The 18,219-nt window shown below is 48.1% G+C and overlaps 1 protein-coding gene across 3 annotated transcripts; it reads right to left on the bottom strand.

Moving 5' to 3' along the window:
- Window positions 1–1,874: 1,874 nt before the first annotated feature.
- syt3 (synaptotagmin III) lies at window positions 1,875–14,095 on the bottom strand. 3 transcript variants are annotated; one of them, XR_007384829.1, is made up of 13 exons: window positions 13,690–14,095; window positions 9,677–9,958; window positions 9,235–9,514; window positions 7,857–8,267; window positions 7,605–7,737; window positions 7,016–7,201; window positions 5,543–5,669; window positions 5,190–5,408; window positions 4,966–5,086; window positions 4,586–4,757; window positions 3,843–3,972; window positions 3,394–3,747; window positions 1,875–3,196 (listed from the first exon to the last, which is right to left on the bottom strand). XR_007384829.1 is itself a non-coding variant. In XM_048992354.1 (12 exons), exons 3-12 carry the CDS (start codon window positions 9,383–9,385, stop codon window positions 3,661–3,663), a joined length of 1,737 nt encoding a protein of 578 aa, XP_048848311.1. In that variant the 5' UTR covers window positions 9,386–9,514; window positions 9,677–9,958; window positions 13,690–14,095; the 3' UTR covers window positions 1,875–3,660. The 3 variants fall into 3 exon arrangements, 2 of the variants coding, with proteins under 2 accessions (XP_048848311.1, XP_048848312.1); XM_048992354.1 differs by having other exon boundaries at window positions 1,875–3,747; XM_048992355.1 differs by having other exon boundaries at window positions 1,875–3,747; window positions 7,016–7,198.
- Window positions 14,096–18,219: the final 4,124 nt, after the last annotated feature.

Here is an 18,219-nt window from a genome sequence, read left to right as displayed (position 1 = left end):
ATGTATCTTTAGCTGCTGACAGTGACAGGTAAAAAACAAAGGGATAGCACATATTCAGGGCTGTCGAAGATTAATTGTGCCGATGTTGGTTTAGAATCACTGCGAGGTCTCAGGGAAGAAGTTGTAAAATAACCGAAAATAAAGATCAACGATACAGCCGTGTTCTGCGGGTTTCCTCTTGCAGTTATTTAGATAGGGGAAATGGTGTCTCTACATTTCCCTTAGTATGTGAGTTGGTGGCCCGGTCAGTGCTACCCAGGTGTGTGTGTGTGTGTGTGTGTGTGTGTGTATTTGTGCCCTCCGTTGGATAACCGTTTCTGAAAGATGAATGAATGGATTATTGACAAAACAGCTGCACTACCAAACCAAAACACTAGATGTCAGAATAGATATACAAAAAATTGCAACAGGGGGTTACTGCTGTGAAAGGCCTTAAGGTGGCAATTTAAAGCAAAGCATTTAAGCAAAATCTTGTTTGTAAAAACTTTAAGATGTTTATAAAGAAGTTCAGTATGTTCATGCAGTACTCACTCCAGAAACTGTTCAGCTTGGTCCTGGGCTTTCAAAACAAATGACTCTTCACAGAAACAAGCATTTAATTACTGAGCCACCTCCACCAACCAACCTTCAGTCAAGCATGACTTTGTCCCCACTGCCACCCACTTCAAAATTGCCAGGAGCAACTATGTAGTTGTTTAAGGCAATCAGTTTAAGGCAAAACTAGTATGCAATGCTTGGTAAGTTTTGGTTAACCAGTTTCAGGTGAAGAAACACACACACACACTCATGCTTTCGGACACATGAATTACTGATCAGGTTTCTCTTGTGGGGCAGCATGGTGGTGCAGTGGTTAGCACTGTCTCCGCCTGGGTCACATGTGTGCGGAGTTTGCATGTTCTCCCCATGTCATCGTGGGGTTTCCTCCGGGTACTCCGGTTTCCCCCCCACAGTCCAAAAACATGCTTAGGCTAATTGGACTTGCTAAATTGCCCGTAGGCGTGCATGTGTGAGTGAATGGTGTGTGAGTGTGCCCTGTGATGGGCTGGCCCCCCATCCTGGGTTGTTCCCTGCCTCATGCCCATTGCTTCCGGGATAGGCTCCCTAGTAGGATAAGCGTTTGGAAAATGGATGGATGGATAGTTTGTCTTGTGTAAGCAGTATAGTTTTGATTTTCCTATTATTATTTCATACTGATGGTAAGTATGACAATAGATTCTTGTTATCCTGAACACATATTGAAATTTAGTGAGTATATGCTATTAATAACATTCTTCTCAATCTGCCAGCCCCAGTTCACCAAACTGAATGAGATGGATTCTATCGAAATAGTTCTATCCACAGAGGCGGTTGCTATGGAAACAGCACTCCCTCTCCTGCAGTGGTACTGACGCCACCCCTGGTACACATGTGTCACTACAGTCTGCCAGCGTCTGACACAGCGGTCGATGACGTGTTGTGACTGGGTGGATTTCTGACCCTGCAGAGATAGAGACACGCAGTGGGAAGGCCAGCGGGTGCTCGGATCAGGCAGGTTTTGTTTTAATAAAGGAAAAATCTGAGGGGAGAGAAGGAACAGGAAGTGCAGTGAGACAGATGTGCACCCCCGCGCTTGTCTGTCAGCCGCCGTTTTTCCCCGTTTGCTTTCATGCTGATACAGACTCCTGTGTGATAAATAACGTGGAGCAGAAAGAGGCTGTGGGAAAACCCATGACGGCTTCCCCAAATGCTGCCCACAGAAACAGGCAGAGAACAAACTATGTGACGCGTAGAGACATGAAGTGGCTTTGGAGAGAGCAGCGTGGGAACACAACTACGTGGCCGTCGCGCTCAGCGACGTGCTCACATGGCCCGGCCCGCATAAAGACATGCAGGCCTGTCATCATCATCTTTATTTCAGCTTGGACACACAGCCACACTCGCTATTAGTGACACTGCGAAAACTGGTCAATTCCACAAATTCACTGCTGGTCTCTGTTTCAAAACATTCAACTCATAAAAAAGTCCATTTAAAAGGAAATTTTAAAAATCCACAACAACTTAACAATCAGAAATACCATTTTGAGGATACAGTATTTTACACTATACAGTACTAACAATGTTTTCTTCCTGGTAATCATGACTTTTTTTAAGTATTCATTGGTAGTCCTGGTACAGTAAGTTTCTTATGACTTTCTTTGAGAATCATATTTTCATTGTCTGGAACTGACATCATTCATGCTGATGTGAGCATGCAAACATGTTTCACCAAAGCCTTTCTGAGCCACTGGGACAAAGGAGAAGGGGGTGAGAGTAACATATGACGTCACAGACAACTGGGGGACAAAAATGACACACAGCTGACATCACAGACACATGATGTCACACACATACGTGGGAGACAGGTGATGTCACACAGACAGCTCAGGGACAGAGGTGACATCACACAGACAGCTGGGGGACAGACAAGTGACATCACACCGACAGGTAATACCAAAGCTGTGACGAAAGTGCCAGGTTGGACAGTACCATTGCACATGGGTTAAATTATTCCAGTGAAATATGAATCTAAACATGAACATTTGCTTATCTGGGGGTCACACTATAGTAGCTGAATCACTGGTTGAAGATCCCCCCACCCCCTTCCCCAGGCTCATGTTGGCTTTTGCTGGTTTGGCAAATCAATCGTTTGCCCTCACACCAGAACACACATCAGGGCTTGTGAAATTACACAGAGGGCCACCACACTTACACAGAGGCCCAGGGCAGAGCTGTCTGCATATGGGTGTGGCTCTGGGTAGTGCCTGAATGGGAGATGCCCCCCCCTCCCCCCCCCCAGTTAGGGTATGAGGTCTACACACAAACACAGACTGAACAATAGCTTCACTCCAAGATGGGGTGGAGGGGGACACAGTGAACGGTAGAGACACACACAAGGTGACACAAAACACAGAGACGCACAGACTGATACACACACGCGATACACAAGCACAGAGATACACACAGAAAACGGCGACACCCCCCACCCTACACACCCTACGGTGTTTTCTTTTGAAATGAAAGAGGGTGTTCAAGAGACTATTCAATTTAAAGGTAAACATAAAATATTAAGTGAAATTCTGTCCAAAGGGTTTTGTTTCTACAGCTTCTGAAGACAAGCAAGCAGGTGCATCATTTTCTGGGTCCCCCGGGCAAAAAGTCAAGGCAAATATGGTTCCCCCTGATGAGTGAGATCCACCGATTAGTTCAAATGGGAGGAAGACCACAACACATCAGTTCTATGGTTAATTTCTTCCACACTTAATAATTCTGCTAGTATGAAAGGCTTTTAATGTTAAAAGCCAATGATAAACAGTAAATGGATTCCTGGTAAATGATGAATACATGTCAATGTGCTTCATGTGTGTATATATTTACACGTGTGAATCGTGGAAGTGAGTCCATCCGAGGAGTGACAGACAGTCCCCTGGAATGAAATGAGGCAGTTAGAAACAGTTAAGACGTCCCTCGTGGGTCCTGATCCACAAAGGACCGTCACCCTCAAACACGCCTTCCCGTGACTGTAAATGTACATCCCACTGTGTGTGCTGTTCATGTGTGTGTTTGATCGGTCGAAGTCCTCCAGGCGGCGTGTTCAGCGGCGTGTTCAGCGGCGTGTTCAGTGGCAGTCCCGGGGTCAGCTCTCTACTCTGAGTGTGGACTCTCCACCACAATATGAGGCTTGCTGGAGGCCATCGCGCTCTTGGACACGTAGGTGTTCATTGTTTTCTCCTGCAGGAGGGTGACAGGAGGCAGATTCGTGTCCAGTGTGCAGGCCTGAAGATGAATGATGTGATGTGTGGATAAGCATGGGGCGGCAGCCTTACCTCCACCAGCTGGTGCCAGTGCTCGATGGGTTTACGGGGGTTGCCCAGCATGGCAGTCCAGTGCTCCCGGCCGGGGCCCTCAGCGTCCCCCCCCACACGACACATCCCTATCACCTCATTGTGGCCAATGCTGGAGACACAGTCAACATTAGGGATTAGGTTAGGGATAAAGTGACGGTTAGTGTTAGCATAGGTGGTTAGCATTAGTGTTGGGTTAGTTAGGGTTAACATTAGCATCGAATAAGGGCTATTATTAACATTGGGTAAAGGCTAACTCTATTAGTGTTGGGTTAGCATTAGTGTTGGTTTTATAGTTAGTGTTGGGTTAGAGTTAGCATTAGGTGACCTATAGTGGCCTGTACCCTATGGAAGCTAATCAGGGCTGTCAACAAGGCTGAGTAATAACTAAATAATGCGGTGAATGAAAGCAGTTTGTCAAAACTGTTAAGCTCCTGCCCTGGTGCACCATCATTACTGCTCTTACAGAACTCATAGTTTCTGAATTATATGGAGAAAATCCAGAGCAAAGGGGTCTTTTATAAGGATGCTCTCTTTTTTTCATTTGACCATCTCCACTTCATGGATCTGGAAACGGGGCTCTAAGAACGCCCTTATAAATCAAGTATCCAGCGGAAAACCCCCTCGAAACACACCCATTATTCTTCATACCCAAAAATGAGGCCTGTCTTCTGTATCCATCCATCCTCACTCATCCACCCAGCTCTCATCGCTCCTGTGCTCACCAATCATAATCCATGACAGTTATGATGATGGATACATTGTCGATGTTCTCGTGAGGGATGTCAAACACCAGGGCCTCATTGTAGGTCGGGTTCAGAGTGTTCTTCTTTATGGACGTCTTTCTTTTCTTGAGTCTCCGGCCCTCACATATCAAAGAGGCCTTCACGTATGGGTCTAGGAGAGCAAAGCAACAGGAAACAGGCCCATAAGCCGAAAGCTTAGCAATGACACTCATACAATATTCACTTTCAGCACATTTCAAGTACATAGGCCCTGTGCTCTCAAAGTAACGCCTGTAGCCCATCAACATCTGACCTCTCAAACCGAATGTTCCAGCTGTGCTATTTCAGGACGGATCATCGGCCATTGATAAGCTTATGACCTGAAAAGCCAGTGAGATCCATGGCCTTCAGATTGGAGGCCTTGATGATGGTGACCGTGAGTCTGCCAGCTGTGGGCAGGTAGCACAAGGAGAAATTCAGCTCGCCCAGGTCCGCCTTTTCCTGCAGGTGGTGGGCGAGGGGGGGGGGTCAACACTCAGTCAAAGGGATCCAGCTTACAAGTGCGGCACGGAAAGAAAACTGTAACTGAAAGTGAGTCTCTCACCGAGGTCCCCTCCACGATGTCCCTCCATACCGGCTTCTCACCCAGTCCCTCACTGAAGTCCAGCAGGTTGTCCACAACCACCTGCCCAATGAGGTCGTGCCTGGAGAAGCGGTCAAAGTCGTAGACGGAGAAGTGCAGCTTCCGGGAATGAAGCTCAGCAAACGGGACGCTAAACTGGAATGTCTCATTGAAGACAGGATTGAGGGTCTTCCTGTGGACCTAAGAGAGGGGAGAATGCGAATGTGAGGCATTGCTGAAGAAACCTGTCACTCCTGGACACCTCATACTTCCCCTACGGGACTGAGAGACAGAAAGAAAAAACAGAATCGGTAATATTATGAAAAAAAACACACCTTAGTTTGAAATTTTTTCTTCCTGTCTGGGAGCAGGTAGATCTTCACGTAAGGGTCAGAGAAGCCATTGGAATCTTTGGCTGCAAGGTCCAGAGCTTTCAGGATCTTGACAACTAGCTGCTCAGTGCTGTGGGACAGACAGAAGTAACACAGGAAGTGAGGGAAGATACAGGAAGTGGATGGGCAGTTGTTGAGTGTTTCATACCTTGCACACTTTACAGGAGGATGCCCTGACAATGGATCACATGATTGGTATGCAGCAGCTTATTAGACATGCATCATGTCCCTAACACTATCATGACACTAACACTAACCTTAACACTAACGCTAACCCTAACACTACCATGACACTCACTCTAATGAAAATGTAGTTGCAATTACTGTGTAAAAGAGGCACCACCTGTTGCAGCTCCCAGAGAGTGTGTTTGCAGTGATACAGTGGAAATGCATTTCCCAGAAGGCCTCTGCACACTGAAAATAATCGCCATGGTATCACAGTGCCAGTGAGCTGCCTGTTTGCAGACAGGAGGGCTGCTTAAAGCCAAGAGGAAAGAGCAGCTTGTATGAAACGCGCTCTGTGAGGTTTCTGGATTTGAGAGTCCACGTGTCCAAGTCCATGCTCCTCATAGAAGGGTGACCCTCAACACACCCACACAGCCCTCTGATCCTTGGTATTCATCACATACATAATTCATATCTGCTCACTCTCCACTGTCTACCATCAGCACTTTCCCCCAATTCAATGGCGCTTCACTCAGCTACAAACCAGAAAACACAAACAGAGAATGATAGTTGCCCATGGAGTGTCTGACTGTAATTCCTAATTCTGTTCAGGTTCATCATTTCCATTTGGCAATTTCCATGCTTCACAGCTCTGCACAGTGCAGTATATGTCAGTTTGTTGGCACACATGCGATATAGTCATAGCAATGTATCAGATCACTAGCACACATGCAACACACTCACAATAATGCAGCATAAGTCACCCAGCTGGCACAAATGCAATGCACTCATAGTAATGCAGTATATATCAGCCCTCTGGCACACATGTGACATTCACAGTAATTCACAGTGTGTCAGCCTACTGGCACACATGCAGTACATTCAGAGTAATGCTGAGTATGATAGCCTGCTGACACACGTATGATACAATCACAGTAATGTATCTTAAATCAGCCCACTGGTGCCCATGCGACACACAATACAGAGTACATCAACCTACTGGCACATGTAACATACTCACAATAATGCAGTGCACGACAGCCTACTGGCACACATGCAACACACAGTAATGCAGCATACATCAGTCCACTGGCACACATGCAGCACACTCAAATTAATGCGCCAAACATCAGCCCACTGGCACACATGCAGCGCACTCACATTAATGTGCCAAACATCAGCCCACTGGCACACATGTGACACACTCACAGAAATGCAGCATACATCTACCCACTGACACATGCAACTTACTTGTAGGAGTAACGCAGCAAGAAGCTGATTTTTCCGCAGGCCTCTCCAGGTTTGCCCTCACCCTGCTCAGCCTGGCGCAGCTTGTACAGCTCTGGCTTGATCTGCCCGATACTTGTCACCTGCTCACTCTTCTCCTCAGCATGGAAATCTGGGCTGGGGAGCTGGTGGTTTATTGGCCGGGGGCTACTGGAGGGACACACGTGTTTCTGTCATTGTGGGGATATCGCTTCAATACATGATCCCTAAGCGCACCCCAAGAAAACTCTAACTGTAAAGTTTATAACAAAAAAAAAGGCCTTAAACATACCTCTTTAAAGCTCACGTTATAGAACAGAATAGTGACACTTTTATTAATCACCATCCTGCTCTCCCGGAGGTACATATGCAAGCGAGAGCAAACTAGGCTTTACTCAAGGGCCCACAGACATGTGACTATTCTGATGAGGCCAAGGCTAGAACCGGTGACCATCTGAGCAAAAAGACAGAGGCATAGGAACCACACACATGTGCTTGCATATTCACCCAAAGTTTGCTTTTGGGGTTTTCCTGTCCTTCACACAAACACACACACACACGCACACACACATACCTGGGCAGCACTGACCGGGCCACCACCTGCTGCTGGGGCTGGGTGTTAGGCAGCTCTCTGGGGGGCTGTGGGGCGCAGCTTGTTTCGGACGCTGGGGGCAGCTCCGGGGAGGTGTGGCTCAGCTTCAGCCCCCCTGAGGATGGGGGGGTAGCAGCAGGAAAAGGCACAGCTTCACTCCTCAATCTGCACATGTGACAGGGCCCCACCCCGACGATGAAGCTCACCCCACCCCCAAAGTGAAGCCCAGCTCACCCCCAGTGGTGTTAGGGTAGCAGTCCATGTCCAAGTAGGCGTGTTCCTGCAGGTCTTGTGGGACACCGGCCACGCCTCCAATAGGGGGCCGCTCAGGACCCCCCGCAATACCCTCGGCCCTCTCAGCCCCGCCTAGCAGGTCAGACAAGTTTGGGTGATGCTGGGTGGGCTGAAGGGAGGGGAAGAGTGAGGAGGACGAGTGCGTATCCTTCCTTTGCAGGAGCGGGGGCAGCAGGGAGGAGCTGCCCAGCCCCCCCCCACCTGGGAGGAGCCCTGAGGTCAGGCTGAGGCCCCCGCCTTCCTTGTCCCGCCAGGGTAGCCAACATAGTTTCCACGAGACAAATAAGGAGACGGAGAGCAGTACGATGCCGCAGAAAGTGACGATGACGGACAGGAGGCTGACGGAGATCTCTGTTAGGACAGAAAGCAAGAGGAAGCTGTTACTGTCCAGTGCCCCCACTGGGCACCACGAGCGGCAGCCTGACTCCCAGGGACAGGCCAGATTAACAGATGCTGCCCCAGCACCCTGGAGCAGCTGGCTTTTTTATGCCAAACCCTGAAGACGGCCTGTATCTGGCGTTACCAGGCAACGCCCGGGTCTGCATCATGCCGGCGACACAGAGCTTTCTGTCTGCAGGGGCCATCGAAAGTGAGAGACATGCATTAGGCTTTTCCTGTATGATGCAGCATTCAGAAGCAGGGCCCTCCTGTAGCGTGGCTGTGTTTCGGGACAGCAGACCCACTGACACAGTAGCACAGGTCAGCAGGCAGACTAAATCAAATGCAGCACACATGATGAGCCTGCACACACCAGCAGGCTGAGTGTTCATTACAGCTGCTACACTATTGGTCACTAATTATTTTCTAAAAGTAAGTTGCAACTTTGGCTTTGTTGTGCTGTGTTCACTGTCTGCGCAACTTGTGTGCATCAGAGATGAAGCTAGGGGTGTCACAATGAAATCTCTCCCATCTCTGTATGTCATTAAATCAGCTGCTGTTCAGAATGGAGGGGGGGGGGGGGGGCTGGTGTGGCTGTTTGTGTCTGTCAATGTGTATGTGTGTGTATGTGTGTGTGTGTGTGTGTGTGGGGGGGGGGGGGGGGCTCCATTGAGAAGGAGGTGCAAACACAGATGGTGGTAGAGAGCAAGAGAGAGTATTTGTGAGCAGCACAGGGAAGGATCAGGACATCAGGCAGAGCCACACAGTGATACCCACAGGAGAGAGAGCAAGGCAGAGGGTACAGGAAGTGATGACGTTAGTGAGAACAGGAAATGATGCAAGTGGGAGGGCACAGTGTCCTTAGAGAGCAAGCAGCACTGTGGCCCCTGACAGCGTGCTGCTGCTTTCCTGCCAGCCAGTGCCGCCATGGCTCACTCACCTGTGTCCACCTGCCGGTTGCGGCCTCTCAGCAGGTAGATGAACTCCTGGCAGCGCTCGTTTTGACTGTAACCACCGGGCATGTGGAAGCACAGCTCCTCCACCAGCATGAGGGCCTTCTTACATATGTCTTCATCCCAGTCGCCCGACATCCTCCAATCAGCATCGCCCCCGTCCGCCACGCTACCCAATCCAAAGCTTCCTGCAGACAGAGAACCCACCCACTCTATCTGAAACCAATCAGAGGGGCTCGCTGGAAGTGGCCAGGCTGGTTAAAGGGGCTGAAGGAAGAATGAGAGCAGGTTGGGGGATGAGAGACAGATTATGGAGAGAGGGGTGTGGTGCAGACAGGGGAAAGAGAAATCAGGTTAACACGCACATTCTGCCGCATCCACTGGAAACTGTAAATACTCGAAACTATACAGCAGTAGAGAGATACACACTGGTGCTCAGGATGGAACGGTCAGGTCATCACGCCTGTGCGGAGCTTCCTGCAGGCGCCCAGGTCTGCCAGCCAAAAAGAGCAACATGAACACCACTCCTAGGACAAGGATGCCCAGGAGGTTCTCAGCAATCCAGGCACTGGCTAAAGCAGGGCACAGGAACCGCAAGGGCTCTCTGAGGCTTCTGGACTGTTCCGGCTACAGTTCAGCCTTAATGATGTGCTGGCGTCTTGATTCACTGCAGGGTTCAAAAAACATCCGTTGACGGCTCCAAGACTTTACCTGAAGAAAAAAAAAAACAAATGTTCACACATTTATTATAGAGAACTGAGTTAGGGCAGAGCGCTGTAACTGCAGTGTAATGGAAATTAATGAATAAATCACCAACCCATTGCCATCATGAAAAACATCAGCGACTGTTCAAACATAATAATCCTGCACGTAAGCAAGTGTAAATATATCTATTACACTTTACATCACCATGTGTAGGTATAGCGGGAACAAGAAATTTCTGTGAAAATTAATCTTTTCATTTCGGTTTTATAATTACTGCAGCCTTGTTGAGTACATAGTGCAGGCCCATCCATCAATCCATTAATCTTCATTATCTGCTTGTCCTATGCAGGGCTGGGGGGGGGGGGTCTGGAGCCTATGCCGGAAGTTACGGGCGCAAGGCTGGGAAAACCTCAGGATGGGGACGCCATCCCATCACAGAACAGTGAAGTTATTTTTTTTTTTAAAAGCATAAAAACTGAATGCAAAACTGAACCTTTTTTTGTAAAACACACATGAGGTTTTACAGTGTATCTGCAGATCAGAGTATCTATACCATGAACATACTCATTCACCTTCTGCTGCTCTCATTGTGTCAGAGAAAAACAGGTCACCCCCCGTTCCTATTTCACACTCACCTCTCTGTTTCACACTCTACGTCTCACACATCTCTCCATTATACACTCATCTCTCTCTTTCACACTCACTCTGTCTCAAGCACATCTCTCCATCTCACACTCACTCTCCATCTCACACTCACTCTACATCTCACACTCACTCTCCATTTCACATTCACTTCTCCGTTTCACACTCACTCCTCCATCTCATACTTGTTCTCCATTTCATTTCACACTCATAAACAGCATGCTTACAATTAGCCTGTTAAATCCACCATTCCGGTCACCGTCCTCGGTCTGTTAGTCAGTAAATCAAATCTAATGCTTCACTTTAAACACAAGACTCTTGCGGATCTGATAACAGCGGGGGAATGATAGCGGAAGGAATCAGGGTAAACCAAAGGGAAGGGAAGGGAAGCAGGTGTTGAGTACATAGAGACACAAGCTGGAGCATGGTGAACAAGACACAATAGAGACAGACACAGGAAGAAAGACTGAGGTACAGACGCAGGAAGAGAGACAGAGGCACAGGCGCAGGAAGGGAGACAGAGGTACAGACGCAGGAAGAGAGACAGAGGTACAGACGCAGGAAGAGAGGCACAGGCGCAGGAAGGGAGACAGAGGTACAGACGCAGGAAGGGAGATTGAGGTACAGATGCAGGAAGAAAGACAGAGGCACAGGCGCAGGAAGAGAGACAGAGGTACAGACGCAGGAAGGGAGACTGAGGTATAGACGCAGGAAGAGAGACAGAGGCACAGACGCAGGAAGAAAGACAGAGGCACAGACGCAGGAAGAAAGACAGAGGTACAGACGCAGGAAGGGAGACTGAGGTACAGGCGCAGGAAGGGAGACTGAGGTACAGACGCAGGAAGAGAGACAGAGGCACAGGCGCAGGAAGGGAGACAGAGGTACAGACGCAGGAAGAGAGACTGAGGTACAGACGCAGGAAGAGAGACAGAGGCACAGGCGCAGGAAGGGAGACAGAGGTATAGACGCAGGAAGGGAGATTGATTTGCAGACGCAGGAAGAAAGACAGAGGCACAGGCGCAGGAAGAGAGACTGAGGTACAGACGCAGGAAGAGAGACAGAGGTACAGACGCAGGAAAGGAGACTGAGGTACAGACGCAGGAAGGGAGACAGAGGCACAGGCGCAGGAAGGGAGACAGAGGTACAGATGCAGGAAGGGAGATTGAGGTACAGACGCAGGAAGAGAGACAGAGGCACAGGCGCAGGAAGGGAGACAGAGGTACAGACGCAGAAAGGGAGACAGAGGCACAGGCGCAGGAAGGGAGACAGAGGTACAGACGCAGGAAGGGAGATTGAGGTACAGACGCAGGAAGAAAGACAGAGGCACAGGCGCAGGAAGAGAGACTGAGGTACAGACGCAGGAAGAGAGACTGAGGTACAGACGCAGGAAGAGAGACACAGGCACAGACGCAGGAAGAGAGACTGAGGTACACACGCAGGAAGAGAGACTGAGGTACAGACGCAGGAAGAGAGACTAAGGTACAGACGCTGGAAGAGAGACAGAGGCACAGACGCAGGAAGAAAGACAGAGGCACAGACGCGGGAAGGGGGACAGAGGTACAGACGCAGGAAGAAAGACAGAGGTACAGACGCAGGAAGGGGGACAGAGGTACAGACGCAGGAAGAAAGACAGAGGTACAGACGCAGGAAGGGAGACTGAGGTACAGACGTAGGAAGAGAGACAGAAGCACAGACACAGGAAGGGAAGCAGAGGTGCAGGCACAGAAAAGGAGGCAGAGGTACAGACACAGGAAGGGAGACAGACGTACATTATATCTTATGTGCATTAATAAATGTGTTCACACTCAGAGTGCCTTCCTCTTAGGTAACGCCTGACATGCACTTTTCTGCCAGCCATTCAGGGTGATCACAGTTGCCTCAGCAGGACAAGGAGACGTCTCAGCCCCTGCAAACATTCCCCAGCTATGCAGTGTCCTTTACCTCGCAATCTTTCATTCTGCACTCTTTCATTTCCTTTCCGTTTGAACTGGAAAGAGCAATGCAAGCTGTTCCGCTTCACAGAAGAGGGATGACTAACAATCACACCAATTTCCACATATTATGGATTGATAATAATAGATGTTCTTGTAAACAGTTGATTACACAAACACACACACATACATTTTTTTTTGCAGTTTAGTTTGCACAGACCCTAAAGGAAATGTTAATACCAGAGAAATGCTACGATGACGAATATTCTCCTGCACTTGCTTTATGTAGCATACCTGGAATTGGTTCTTTTTTTATTATTTTCGGGCTCAAACTTTTTGAATAAACAGTCGGAGTAAACACTAGCATAAAACTTCTTATGTGCCGCGTAGGGGTCGTACGATATCAGCTGATACACGTAATTAAAATACTATATTAAAACAAGGATCCCTCTTGACACCAGCCTCCTCGTTTTCAACTCCATTGCTAGTGTCATAAAAAAGAGAACAAAATGGTTGGGGAAATTAAAATGTAGTATAATTAAAAGCAGAGTACTTTTAAAGTATTGTAATAGACAATATTAAGCAGAACGAATTAGAGCCGCTACTTTCATTTCATTTCATTCCGTTGTGTGGAGTATAGGCCAGTGCATGGTAAAAGAGATCGCCGGTGTGTCACAGTGACAGGCTGGGGGCTGGCGGGGTGACAGGGTGGGGGCGCGCGGCGGGGGCGCTTCGTGAGCTCAGCGCGCCTGTCGTCATTACATACGGTGTTCATTTGGACCGTCAAAGGTTAAAGATGAATCACCTAAAAAGTTAAATATGAGCCGATGACTATGACAGTGCACACCTCCTGCAAAATTGAAGACGACAAAAGCATACGGCGGCATTATGCCTACATAATATAACGGGACTAGCCGGGTTTTTATAACACACAGACACAGACGCACTTCCCAGCGGTCAGCTCACACCGCTCGCACAGGAACAGCACACACACGCACCTGCGCAGGAAGGACACCAAACATATAAAGCAGACGTGCGTGTAACTCGTAGCTATATGCATGCATTTCCCTAGACACTCCCCGGAGTTTGCACATTGCATTTTGACATGCAGATGGCGTGTAATACGGCGTTTGCAATCAGGATGGTAAGACTGTCCTCACGTACCTCGCCGATCTCGCTTTTTCTCAGGCATCCCCTCATACAGAGATGCGCGGCGCGATGTTCAGCACCAGGGATTAAAGCAAAAATGACTGGGGAAGCAGCCCAACAGGCGAGCAACGATGCTGTCAGTGGCCCACATGTCCTTTTTCGCTCTTTATTCCCCCGAAAGCGATCCTCCTGCCTGGAGTCTTCTCCTGGTTTCAACACCCCTTCCCGTGTCCAGAATATTAAGCGGGATGTCGTCTTCACAGACCGTATATCGCTACCTGTACTGAAGACATGCTGATGTATATAGAGGGGAGAAAGGCAGAGCACCAACGGGAGGAGCAGGAGGAGGAGGAGGAGGAGGAGGAGGGTGTGGAAAGAGTGGTAAGGAATGGACCGGAGCAGCCGGCTTAGACAGCAGAGGGAGACAGAGACGCAGTGTGTTTTTGTGCGGGGGGGGGGGGGGGCGGGAGGTGTGGAGGTGCCGGTGTTTTTACTGTTTCATACCTTATGAAAATCAGAGGGCATACCTGGATATTCTGGACCCTCTGACAAAATTTACGTATGATTTACATCCGTATTGAAGGGCCCCTGTTAAGTGCCGGGGCCCCTGAATCTGCCGGGGCATCCATGCCTTTCTGATGTCCCTGATAACCGTGATCACGTTAAGGACACCACTGTGCTCCTTACGCACATCTGTTCATGAAACACTGGCAGTGCTGGGTAACGTTATAAATTCACCACTATCTCTGTAAAATTATGCACAAAGCTGTCTTTAAACCTTCTGGGATTGTCGCAAATCATAACAAGCCGGACACTTAATTCATGAATTGATTATAATGACACATGACTACTGTTAAATGCATTTTAAGCTATATGTAAATCTTGTAAATAAGCGGTGTATTTCATAGTTTGCAGGTCCTTATAGGTCTCATAATTACGGTGTTATATTTCGAATTTCTGTCAGATTGTTGTTGCGCGTAGTTTAATATCTATCAAAAAGAAGCCCTACCATCATTAATGACCTCCGCTCTCCCACAGCAAGCAGTGCACTCTGGAAATATCAAATACGCTTTCAGGAAACCTCCGTCAATAGAAATATTGTTGTGGTTACTAATTACATGATGATGGCGGAATGAACGCGGTTATTACTGATGGCTCCGATTCGGGCTCGGATGGCGATAATGAGCTACTGACAGTATCAGTATCAGTATAAAGTGACAACAGCTCGGTGTGTCACGGAGAGAGGGAGTGAGGGGGAGGGATTTACTAGGGATATCCTGGAGGCAGAGATGTCGCACTGGAAACGTCTGTAAACATGGTGCTCTGCTGTCTGTCACTGCGGGGAAGAGCGATAGAATCGTGACAGGCTCAGGGGAGTTTTAATGGTGTTCTTTTACCAGGCTGCAGCGGCACCATTCAGTACATGTAAAATAAAAATGTAGGTTTCACCGTATATATTTAATGACTCTGTTGATTCAGTGAGCCCCACAAGTTCGTTACGAACATTTATCGCTAAAAAGCCCATCCGAAGAGCTTACCTTGACACCTCGTTCATCCCCCCACCACCATACTCACACACAGACAGACACAGACACACAGCCACATACAGTTGAAGGCTAGAAGCACAGCCATCTCTGCCATTTTCTGGTCTTGCCTGACAGCAATGACAGGACCATGGGGCTGAGTCTAACCACTGGCACTGCAGACTGTGAGAGCGCCCCCTACAGGACCGATCTCAGCTTGGCAAGGGTCTGGATATGAGCTTAGGAGATGCTCACCCAACACGAATCTCAGTTCTGTAAGTAGGCTGCTTTGGTTGTCCGCCTGTCTGTCTACTAAATATAATGATACTGGTTGCACATCAAAGTGAAAAGAATGGAATGAGAGATAGGAGCTACACATAGATATTCAGCTGCTCACCAAAGAGCAACATTTCTACCCTCCAGGTCCCACATTCATCCATCTTCGCAGTCACTCACTCTGGCCTGCTGGACCATCCACACCTGAGAGGCTCCACAGTCTGCCATTTTAGGTTAGTGAAGCTGTCAGTGAGTGCAAAGCCAGAGGAAGCCACACTCTGCACCAGACTCAAATCAGTCTTATTCATTAACATCAAGGTGTGACAGCATAACAGAAATCGTGTGTCTCCACAATGCATGTGGTAGGCGGTGCTACGGCACCTGTGACAGTTAAAGTAAGCAGTAGGCAGTGTTACAGTACAGACATTCTCTGTTACAGCTAAACTGGATGGTAGGTAGTGTTACAGTACTGACAGTCTCTATGACAGCTAAAGTAGGCAGTGTTACAGTACTGACAGTCTCTGTAGCAGTTAAAGTGGACGGTAGGCAGTGTTACAATACTGATAGTCTTTGTAACAGTTAAAGTGGTCGGTAGGAAGTGTTACGGTACTGACAGTCTTTGTAATAGGTAAAGTGGGTGGTAGGCAGTGTTACAGTACTGACATTTTCTGTAACAGTTAAAGTGGGTGGTAGGCAGCGTGACAGTACCGAGAACCTCTGTAACAGATAAAGCGGGCAGGTTGGTAGTGCTACAGTACTGACCATGTCTGTGACAGTTAAAGTGGGCAGCAGACAGTGCTACAGTACTAACAATGTCCGAATGTCAGTGTTTCCTCCAACATCCATTCTTCCTCTCTTCTCATCACTTCACAGCCCTCTCTTCCTTCCGCGTGCCTTCATTCCCATCTTGTTACCATGTCAACAGTCTCACTGGGAATGTCGCCCACACCTCTCGTGTTTTTTTCTGCTCTCTTTTGCTTTCTTTCCCACCTACTCTTTCTCATGGTTTCTCAGTATCTAGCAAAATGATTCTAGGTTGGTGTGTTGGTGCATGCAGGGTACAGGGTGGGGATGGTTTTGGTATACAGTGGCTTGCAAAAGTATTCGGCCCCCTTGAACTTTTCCACATTTTGCCACATTACAGCCACAAACATGAGTCAATTTTATTGGAATTCCACGTGAAAGACCAATTCAAAGTGGTGTACACGTGAGAAGTGGAACGAAAATCATACATGATTCCAAACATTTTTTACAAATAAATAACTGCAAAGTGGGGTGTGCGTAATTATTCAGCCCCCTGAGTCAATACTTTGTAGAACCACCTTTTGCTGCAATTACAGCTGCCAGTCTTTTAGGGTATGTCTCTACCGGCTTTGCACATCTAGAGACTGAAATCCTTGCCCATTCGTCTTTGCAAAACAGCTCCAGCTCAGTCAGATTAGATGGACAGCGTTTGTGAACAGCAGTTTTCAGATCTTGCCACAGATTCTCGATTGGATTTAGATCTGGACTTTGACTGGGCCATTCTAACACATTCCATTGTTGCCCTGGCTTTATGTTTAGGGTCGTTGTCCTGCTGGAAGGTGAACCTCCGCCCCAGTCTCAAGTCTTTTGCAGACTCCAAGAGGTTTTCTTCTAAGATTGCCCTGTATCTGGCTCCATCCATCTTCCCATCAACTCTGACCAGCTTCCCTGTCCCTGCTGAAGAGAAGCACCCCCAGAGCATGATGCTGCCACCACCATATTTGACAGTGGGGATGGTGTGTTCAGAGTGATGTGCAGTGCTAGTTTTCCGCCACATATAGTGTTTTGCATTTTGGCCAAAAAGTTCCATTTTGGTCTCATCTGACCAGAGCACCTTCTTCCACATGTTTGCTGTGTCCCCCACATGGCTTGTGGCAAACTGCAAACGGGACTTCTTATGGTTTTCTGTTAACAATGGCTTTCTTCTTGCCACCCTTCCATAAAGGCCAACTTTATGCAGTGCACAACTAATAGTTGTCCTATGGACAGATTCCCCCACCTGAGCTGTAGATCTCTGCAGCTCGTCCAGAGTCACCATGGGCCTCTTGGCTGCATTTCTGATCAACGCTCTCCTTGTTCGGCCTGTGAGTTTAGGTGGACGGCCTTGTCTTGGTAGGTTTACAGTTGTGCCATACTCCTTCCATTTCTGAATGATCGCTTGAACAGTGCTCCGTGGGATGTTCAAGGCTTTGGAAATCTTTATGTAGCCTAAGCCTGCTTTAAATTTCTCAATAACTTTATCCCTGACCTGTCTGGTGTGCTCTTTGGACTTAATGGTGTTGTTGCTCCCAATATTCTCTTAGACAACCTCTGAGGCCGTCACAGAGCAGCTGTATTTGTACTGACATTAGATTACACACAGGTGCACTCTATTTAGTCATTAGCACTCATCAGGCAATGTCTATGGGCAACTGACTGCACTCAGACCAAAGGGGGCTGAATAATTACGCACACCCCACTTTGCAGTTATTTATTTGTAAAAAATGTTTGGAATCATGTATGATTTTCGTTCCACTTCTCACGTGTACACCACTTTGTATTGGTCTTTCACGTGGAATTCCAATAAAATTGATTCATGTTTGTGGCTGTAATGTGACAAAATGTGGAAAAGTTCAAGGGGGCCGAATACTTTTGCAAGCCACTGTATGTGGGGACTAGATGGGAACATTTTGGTGCATGCAGGGACAGGGTGGGGACCTTTGATGTATGCGGGGACAGGGTG

This window comes from Brienomyrus brachyistius, chromosome 22, assembly GCF_023856365.1.
Source record: "Brienomyrus brachyistius isolate T26 chromosome 22, BBRACH_0.4, whole genome shotgun sequence".
Taxonomy (NCBI): Eukaryota; Metazoa; Chordata; class Actinopteri; order Osteoglossiformes; family Mormyridae; genus Brienomyrus; species Brienomyrus brachyistius.
This window is presented reverse-complemented; position numbering and strand designations above follow the sequence as displayed.

Excerpts from the sequence above, each read along its gene's own strand:
- syt3 (XM_048992354.1), bottom strand. The coding sequence starts at position 9,385 with ATGTCGGGCGACTGGGATGAAGACATATGTAAGAAGGCCCTCATGCTG. Across the intron at positions 7,202-7,604 it reads GCCCGGTCAGTGCTGCCCAG|TAGCCCCCGGCCAATAAACC; the intron begins GTATGTGTGTGT and ends GTGTCCCTCCAG. Across the intron at positions 4,758-4,965 it reads GGATCTCACTGGCTTTTCAG|ACCCATACGTGAAGGCCTCT; the intron begins GTCATAAGCTTA and ends TTGCTCTCCTAG.